This window comes from Myotis davidii, unplaced genomic scaffold (genome assembly GCF_000327345.1).
Source record: "Myotis davidii unplaced genomic scaffold, ASM32734v1 scaffold150, whole genome shotgun sequence".
In the NCBI taxonomy this organism is placed as follows: domain Eukaryota; kingdom Metazoa; phylum Chordata; class Mammalia; order Chiroptera; family Vespertilionidae; genus Myotis; species Myotis davidii.
The window spans coordinates 2,257,353-2,265,974 of NW_006283437.1; the positions used below are offsets into that span (position 1 = coordinate 2,257,353).

An 8,622-nucleotide genomic window follows, 5' to 3' on the forward strand; every position below is an offset into this window, starting at 1 on the left:
ATTTTCATTGCTACTTCATAACTGTAATGTTGCTACTGTGATGAATCGTCATGTAAATACCTGATCTGCAGGATGGTCTGAGGCGACCCCTGTGAAAGGGTCGTTCGACCGCCAAAGGGGTCGCGACCCACAGGTTGAGAACCACTGCTCTAAGACCTTGTGCTTTGGGGCGGTGCCCATTCACTCTCAGCTCCAGTCAAGTCACCCATCCTTCCAAGCCCAGCGATTGGGTCAAGAAGGGCAAACTGGCCCAATGCAGGCCCATGGGAGTCACACCCAAGTCTTAGTAAGAAGAATGGGAAGAGGACGTCTTTCTTTTCCCCAAACATGAAAACTAGGAAGATGTAGCCTTGGGTCTGCCAGGGGCCACCACGGAGAGAGAATCTGTCTGACAGAGAAGCCGACAGAGAAGCTGGGCTAAGACACAGATGACATAATGTTAGCCCCTGGATCTAGCCATGCCTGAAATCCACCCCTGGGAGTTCCAGCCGCCTAAATACAAAATTGCCTTTTATTGCCTAAGCCGATTTGAGTTCAGATTCTATCACTTTCAACTAAATATCAACTTGATATTATAATTGGTTTCATGCTTACCTGATTTTCCTCTATGAGCTTATAAGGTCTTTATGGGGAAAATTTAGTTCTTTCTAAGAGCTAGTACATAGTAAGCATTCAGTAAATATTTTTTGAATGAATGAAGACAGTAACAGCAAGAGGAGGAAGAGAGAAACCGTGTCCAGACCGTATTTGGAAAGTAGGACTGCCCCCAGACCTGAGTGCCCACAGGTCCCGGCAAAGCCCCACAGCTCCCCCAGCCCTGCCTCCGGGAGCGTGGGCACAGCGGTGAGGTCAGCCCCGGCCGGATCTGCCCCGGGGCCTGGGCTGCTTTGGCTTTGGTTTTTAAATAAATAACAAGAAAAAGCAAGGGTCTGAAATGTCTGTGTGGGCCCAGAATTTACACCTGGTCTCAAGGGCGTCACCGTCCAGGGCGCTCTCCACTCCCCTCTGGCTCCTCACCAAACCCAGAGGGAGAGAAGCACTTTGGGGTGGGCGGGTCCCCTCAATCTTACTGCTGAGCCAGAGAGGGGCCCACGTTCACTCACGGGAGCGCAGCCAAGAGGAAGGGCTGCATAAGGGACCTGGAAACCTCCCAGGCTTTCCACGCCAAACAATTAACCTGAAAGATTTAAAAAGTTGTCGGCATTTAGTGAAGTGGTAGGAAGAGCAAGCAAGACTGTGCTCTCGGTCCAGGCGCTGCGCTCAGCATGCACAGAGGCATCTTGTTTATAGAGCGCCCTGGGGTGCGGGGCCCACTGTGCCCGGTCTGTGCATGAGGAAACTGAGGCAGCAGCAAGATGGACACAAAAATTTAAGTCTAAGAATGCTCACCACAGATCTGTTTATAACGGCAAAAAGGGGAGATGTCATCGACGTGCCCCTCAGTAGGGGACTGACTGGTTAGGTAAATGACGGTACATTCGATAAATTAGCCGTACAACGGAACACTACACAATTACCTGTCTCCGCAGGTAGATTTACATATATTAATATGCATGATGCCCAGGCCCTATTTTATTCATACACAATGTGTTGTATATAAAGTTAAACAGAACAGTGTGCACAGTATGAGCTCATTGGTGCTTTTTAAGTTACAGGTAAATGTGTTTTATTCACACCCCAACCCTCAGAGTCAGGAGCCAGCATTCCCTGCCGTTGCCCGTGGAGCAGTCTAGCCGCAGCCCTGCTGGCACCAGGGTGGGTGCCACCTGCTGAGCACTGGCATGGGGGGCACATGCTGGGTGCTGGTGCGGGCAGGGGGGCCGTGTGCTGGGCACTGGCACAGGAGGGGGGCGTGTGCTGGGCGCTGGCACAGGGAGGGGGGATCCCATGTGCTGGGCGCTGCTGTCTGCATTTGGGTGTGAAGCCGCAGCCCTGCCCCCCACACACTGGACGCCAGGAGCACCTCCCTCAAGTGTGGCGGCCGAATGTGTCTCCAGAGAGTGGTCCCCTGCTGAGAACCACTGTTCTAGGGGGAATTTTACTTTCTTTCTATTTTTCATTAGATAATTACATGTTTTTAGCAAAATATATAAAGAAAAAAGACAACTTTTCTACTGAAGTGGTATTTGAAGGTTGAAGAACAGGGGAGTCTGGGTGAGGAGTTGTTTGGGGGGCTCTGCTCAGACATCAGGCCTCCTCCAAGCGGCTGGCCTCTCCCCTCTCCCCTTCCCCTGCACCTCTTCCACCCCGCCTCTGCCTGGCAGACGCTCACGTGCTGCTGAGGGAAGTTCCCACCAGGGAGCGGTGAGGAGGCAGCCCACAGGGTCGCCCAGACCTGCTCTCAATGAAAGCCTGCAACCTGTATTTTTGACAGTCGTACTGAACTGTAATTGTATGCAAAGAACTACACTGCGTTTAAAGTGTACACTTTGATGAGTATGTGAACACCCGTGAAGCCTGACCTCAGTCAAGGCCAAAGACATGGCCAGCACAGTGTCCCTGCGTCCTTGTGTTTTGTTTGTGTGAGATGAGCACGTCACATGAGACCTTCTCGCTCTCCTCTGAGCGCTCAGCGCGTCAATGCAGGCACCGCGGGTCTCGCCCAGGCGTGGAAGAGTGGCCGTGACCATGTGGAGAAGGAAGTGTTAAGTGAGAAGGACAATGCCCTTGGAGCAGCGTCCGTCCTGGCCCCCGCCCTGGCCGGATCGCACGTAGCTGACGGCACGGCCTTCGGTCTCGGGACGTAACTGTGAACATGCGATGCTCCGCCCTCCAGGGGTGCTTTAAGGCTCGGGCAGAGTGTGAGATAACCAACCTGTGGCAACGCCGGCTTTGAAGGCAGGGGCATTCGGAGCATCTAAGGAAGAAACTGGAGCCCGGCCGGCGTGGCTCAGGGGCTGAGTGTCGACCTATGAGCCAGGAGGTCACAGTTCGATTCCTGGGCACATGCCCGGGTTGTGGGCTCCATTCCCAGGAGCAAGTGTGCAGGAGGCAGCCGATCAATGATTCTCTCTCATCATTGATGTTTCCATCTCCCTCTCCCTTCCTCTCTGAAATCAATAAAAACGTACTTTTCTAAAAAAGGAAAGAAACTGGAGAAGGCCTGTCTCAGTATAGCGCCCCTCACCATCATCTGCACAGAATATCGCCGGCTTCGGAGCCAGACAATGCAGGGTCGGCTCCTCGGGCAGAAAGAGAGGAGCAGAAGCAGAAAAGTACCTGATGTGGAGAAAGCAGGGAGAGGCTGTTCTCAAAATACTGGAAGTGGGCCAGGAAGGAGTCGGCGCCCATGGCGTCGATGTGGGAGCACGCCACGCCCTTGACCAGCTGCCCTGCACTAGAGAACAGGACAGGGGCGGGGAAGAGTGGTTGGGTAAGACAGGGAAGGGGAGAAGGAGAAGGCGTAGCCCACCTGGCATGGGCCACAGAAGGGACTGTCCAACTCTCCCTGCGGGGAAATCAGGCTCCAAAGAGCTGGCGAGCTGCGCCCCCCTTCCCCTACCTCAGGAGCTCGGCCGGACTGCTGGTCTGGGACAGCAGCTCATACAGGAACAAGGCCTGGGGGGAGAGAACAATGCCAGCTGAGGGGGCGGGGGAGGGCATTCACCGCGACAAGCACGTGGTAGGCCCAGCGCCCGGAAGCCCTGTGGGCCCAGCACCACGACCCATTTTACAGATGGGAAGACAGAGGCTTCCAGGCTGTGACTTGCCCAGGACCACACAGTTGCTAAGTGGCAGACCTGGGAGATGAGCGGGTGGCAGGCCGGGCTCCCACACCAGGCCAGAGGTGTGCAGGAGGGAGAGCCTGCTGCAGGGAGCAGGGCCGCCACTCCCTTCCTACGCGTTGTCCAGGCCCACCTGCTAGTTCCTGGACACAGGGCATCCCAGCAAGCAAAGGCGGGAAGCGGCTGTGTGATCAGGAGGTGGGGCTTTCAGGCCGACCCTGACCTCCAGGGAGGGAGGGACTAGAAGCTCAATGGCCGCTGGCCAGGGAGCTCATCAATCATGCCTGTGCGGTGACGCCTCCATGAACACCCAAGGGCAGGGTTCTGAGAGCTTCAGGGCTGGGGGGTGGGGGGTGGAGACGCAGGGAAGCTCCTCCCCTTCCCCACGCTCGGCTCCCGCCTCTCCCCCGCAGGCTGCTCCATCCTTTCCTAAAAACCAGTGACCCGGTGAATAAAGCGCTGCTCTGAGTTCTGGGAGCCGCTCCAGCAAATTAACCGAACCCACAGAGGGGTGGCCGGAGCCCCGCCTACAGCAGGCGGCGGCAGCACCGGAGCCGCTGGACAGCGCTGGCAGCTGCAGGGGACAGTCTCTGGGACCGAGCCCTTCCCGGGGTCCCGCTCCCCGGCAGCTAGTGTACAGCTGAGGTCATCTAGGACCCCCCGCCCCCAGCCAGTGCTGGGAAGGCCTTGCCGGTGGGGTTGCTGGGGTGGGGACCCCTCGAACACCCCGGGAACTGGTGTCCGGCCTCAGCACCGTACCTGACTCCTCCGCAGCTCCTTCTCCTGTAGGACAGTGGAGTTGAGTCCGCGTTCCCTCCTTAAATCGAAGAGAGACACTTCCTTAAAGAAAGCCCCCGGGACTTCCACGGCACCCGGGGCGCCGCCGGCTCCAGCCACCTGCGAAGTGAGAGGACACCCCCTCACTGACAGCCGCACGGGCGGTGCGCCGAGCTTTGGGGACAGGCCAGGCACCGTGCCAAGGGCCTCCCAGCACAAAATCCATCCCACTTGCTGGGAACCATCACTGCCCCCATTTTACAGCCAAGAAAACTGAGGCTTAGTGAGACATTGGTTGACAGTGAGATTCAGGCCCAAGTCTGTCTTATCTCAGAGCCTGCGCTCCTTATTGTAGCCATCAGTGCTCTGCTGTGCCAGGTGGTGACGTGGGGGCCGATCTCTCGTGTTTGGTTTCTAACAGATTCTGCGATTGGAAAAGCCAAGTCTGAGGGCAGAGGGTGCCCCGAAGGCCCCTGCCGAGCGAGGAGGAGGAACTGGCTGACTCTGAAGCCTGAAGGCTCTGGGGAGCACGTGGGACTTCAGGTCACTTTGAGATTGGAAAATCAGCTTTCACGTGTTACTCTATCCAGGAGCCTCGGTTAAGCAGCGTCTCCCAGGTCTGCTGCGCTCGGGAGAGCAGTGGGGTCTGGGAAGAAGTACAACACGGCCGGGCTCTCTGGAGGGAGGGGAGGCGGCAGCGGAAGAAGCTTCTCCCCAGAGGCTGGGCGAACCCTGCCCCTCACAGCCCCAAACCACAGGCTGTGAGCGCGCCCTCTCACCTTGCTGAGGATGCCTTGCTGCTGGGCCAGCGACAGGCTGGACACGTGCAGGGAGCCGGCGCTTCTCAGGACCTGCGCCAGGGCCCTGGGGTCCATGCCAAAAACCCCCCGCCAGCAGCACGCCCATCTGGCTGACGCTGTGGAAGGACAGCACCTGGGGGACCGGCCAGAGGGGCGAGGCTGTGCTCAGGCCTTTCGCCTGCGGGGCGCTGGCCAGGCCCACTGCGCGCTGGGTGGCAGGGCGGGCACCAGGTGGCGGGTGTGCTGCCTCCCAGACCTTCCAGGATTCCTCTCAGGAAAGAGAGTAAATGTCAGAACAGAACAGGACGGAGCAGTCTCGGCCCCGTGGGCGGGTGGGGGTTGGGGGTGTCCTCTGCTGCCTGAGGCCACAGCACACGTACCTGAAGCAGGGCCCGAGCGCCACAGCTGACAGCCAAGGGCTGCTTCATGTTTAACCTGAACTAGCTGACATTTCACATGTGGGGAATTCCCACAGAAATCCGGGTGAGTCTCTGGCTTTTTAAAACATGGGCCCACATGGGCAACAGTGACCAGGAACGGACCAGCTGCTGCCCCTCGGTTGGCCCCGGGCTCTCAGGGACCAGCCCGGCCCCTCTCTCAGTGCTGGAGGCAGCCCCCGCTCTCACCCTGTCACCCCGCACGCAGCTGGCAGAGCAAAGCCCACGCTGTTACCTCCAGGCAGAACTCCACTGACATAAAGACATGCTTCAGCCCCAGCCGGTTTGGCTCAGTGGATTAAGCGTCAGCCTCCGCACTGAAGGGTCCCAGGTTCGATTCCCGGTCAGGGCACAGGCCCGGGTTGTGGGCTCAGTCCCAGGAGGGGGCGTGCAGGAGGCAGCCGACCAGTGATTCTCGCTCATTGATGTCTCTCTCCCCCTTCCTCTCTGAAGTCAATAAACACACATTTTAAAATAATCAAGGCGTGTTTCAGGACATGGGTCTGATGCTTTCTGAGACCTACGGCTGGAGCTGGCACCCTCGGAGGCGATGCATGTTCCCTCCGCCTCCGAGTGAAGACGCAGGGTTTCCCTGTCAGCAGGCGGATTCCTTGGTTCTACAAGAGGCTGGATGTGTGGCTTCCCTCAGCTATGCTCTAAAGCAGTGCTTCTCAGCCTTCTGGCCCTTTAAATACAGCTCCTCATGTTGTGACCCAACCATAACATTATTTTCGTTGCTACTTCATAACTGTAATGTTGCTACTGTGATGAATTGAAATGTAAATATCTGATCTGCAGGAGGGTCTGAGGCGGCCCCTGTGAAAGGGTCGTTGGACCGCCAAAAGGGTGGCGACCCACAGGTTGAGAACCGCTGCCCTGAAGGACGGATAGTCTCCAACTGCTCCCAAGAAGGCAGGGCCTTTCCAGCGCAGCTTCCCGACAGAAGCCACCTTCCACCAGGAGAAGACGAGCCACTCGTCCAGAGCTGGGGGAACAGGACAGGTCCCTCAGCTCCCGACGCCCACTCACAGGGAAATGCCAGTGAGCCAGTGTCCCCAGGCGAAGCAGGAAAGGGCTGCCACGCCTTCGGACGGCAGTCGCCACAAGGCTGGAAGGGACAGGTGCCTGGGCAGCCTCGGCCTGGAGGCCGGTGAGGATGGGCTGGCTGTGGTCCTGGCGCCACGACGAGGCCGTCAGCATGGAGCTGGCGAGTAGGCTCCGAAGCCAGGTGCCCTGGGCAGTCCCAGCTGCGCCTTTCCTGCGGCCGTGGCCATGCCCGTTGACGCTGTGCCCCACAGGAACGACCTGAGAATCGGTTATGACCCTATCAATCCCGTGGGGGGTGGGAGGACTAACTGATGAGCTCACCGAGAACAGGGCCCGGCCCAGGGTCAGTGCTTATTGAAGCGGCTGTTGTCACATTGGGATCGGCCCCAGTCGATCCTCAGGAGCCATTTGCTTCCTGGGAAGGGCTGACTGTGGACTGCAGAGCAGGACCCACACTGTAGGGCTCAGGTCTCTGGAGCCCTTCCCACCGGGCCCAGCACAGAGGCTAACACCCACGCAAAAGGCCCACTTCCCACCCAAGCAACTATTGCCAGGGTCACGTGCAGGAGACAGAGCTGGGACTGCCTAATCCCGCAAGGCAGGGCCTTCCGTGGGGATGGTGCCCTCTGTGCAGCCCAGGCTGGAATGAAAGAGCATCATCTCTGACATGGGTGAGCAGTGTGCTGCAGCCTCAACAGCGGGCAAGAAAGTCCTGGGGGGAATCTCACGCTTTGCTTAACAGCAAGGGCTCACACCGCGGAGCGCACGCGGGCCACGTGCTGTCCCGCCTCCTCCCAGGTACTGACTGAGTAACCCACGCAGCCGCCTGCGAACAGGTGTGATTGTCACCCATCTTATGTTACAAATAGGGAAACTGAGGCGAAGGGAAGTTAAGTCGACTGTCCAAGGTAGCAAACGTGCAGCTAGCCAACGGAAGGACAAGGGTTTGAACGCAGGAGTCGTCCTCGGCACTATCCGCCGTGTGCACAGAACTGGCCCTTGGGTGCCAGGCGTTGAAGAGTTCAGAGGCCTGGCTGATGGCTCAGTGGGTAGAGCACCGGCCTGCACATGAAAAGGGCGGATCATTCCATTTCCAGTCAAGGGCATGTACCTGGGTTGTAGAGTCACGCCCCACCCTCAGTGGGGGCGCATATGGGAGGCAACCATTCAATGTGTCTCCTCACCTAAATGTTTATCTCACTCTCGCTCCCCTTCTTTCCCTCTCTTCCACTCTCTGAAAAGCAATGGAAAAATGTCCTCAGGTGAGGATTAACAAGAACAAAAAGTGAGTTCAGCCCGGCTGGCGAGGCTCAGCATTTGAGAGTCCACCTATGAACCAGAAGGTATGGTTTTGTTGTAGCACATGCCTGGGTTACGGGCTCAATGCCCAGAGGGAGGCATGCAGGAGGCAGCCAATCCATGATTCTCTCTCATCATTGATGTTTCTCTCTCTCTCACCCTCTCCCTTCCTCTCTGAAATCAATAAAAATATTTTAAAAAAAGAGTTCGGCGTTCCCACTGACCTTCTCATGGGCCAAGTACTTGGCGGACAAGATGATCACCTGGCTCTTGGCCCAGCCCGGCACCTGGCTGAGGGTAGCGATGGCGCTGTGCACAGCCTCGGGGGACAGGGACTCCAGCTGACGGTGGGTCAGGCCCACGATCGCATCCGACAAGGAGCCCAGGGTCTCGTTGAGCGTCTGGTTCCCCGTGGCAATGTCCAGGAGGTCGGCCTTGAGCTGGCGGGGGAGCAAGCTGCCGTGAGGGTCCATAGCAGATAGCACAGTAGTTCCCTCCGACTGCACCCTGGGGGGTACGGCGCCACAACCCCTCCTG

At 57.9% G+C, this 8,622-nt stretch overlaps 1 protein-coding gene across 1 annotated transcript in view; it reads right to left on the reverse strand.

Moving 5' to 3' along the window:
- OTOA (otoancorin) overlaps window positions 1-8,622 on the reverse strand; it is an 86,469-nt gene that overhangs the window by 23,791 nt on the left and 54,056 nt on the right. Inside the window, 7 exon segments of the mRNA XM_015563897.1 lie at window positions 1,104-1,177; window positions 3,220-3,337; window positions 3,503-3,558; window positions 4,485-4,622; window positions 5,282-5,387; window positions 5,389-5,435; window positions 8,310-8,525. Of these exon segments, the coding sequence (XP_015419383.1) occupies window positions 1,104-1,177; window positions 3,220-3,337; window positions 3,503-3,558; window positions 4,485-4,622; window positions 5,282-5,387; window positions 5,389-5,435; window positions 8,310-8,525 (755 nt within the window).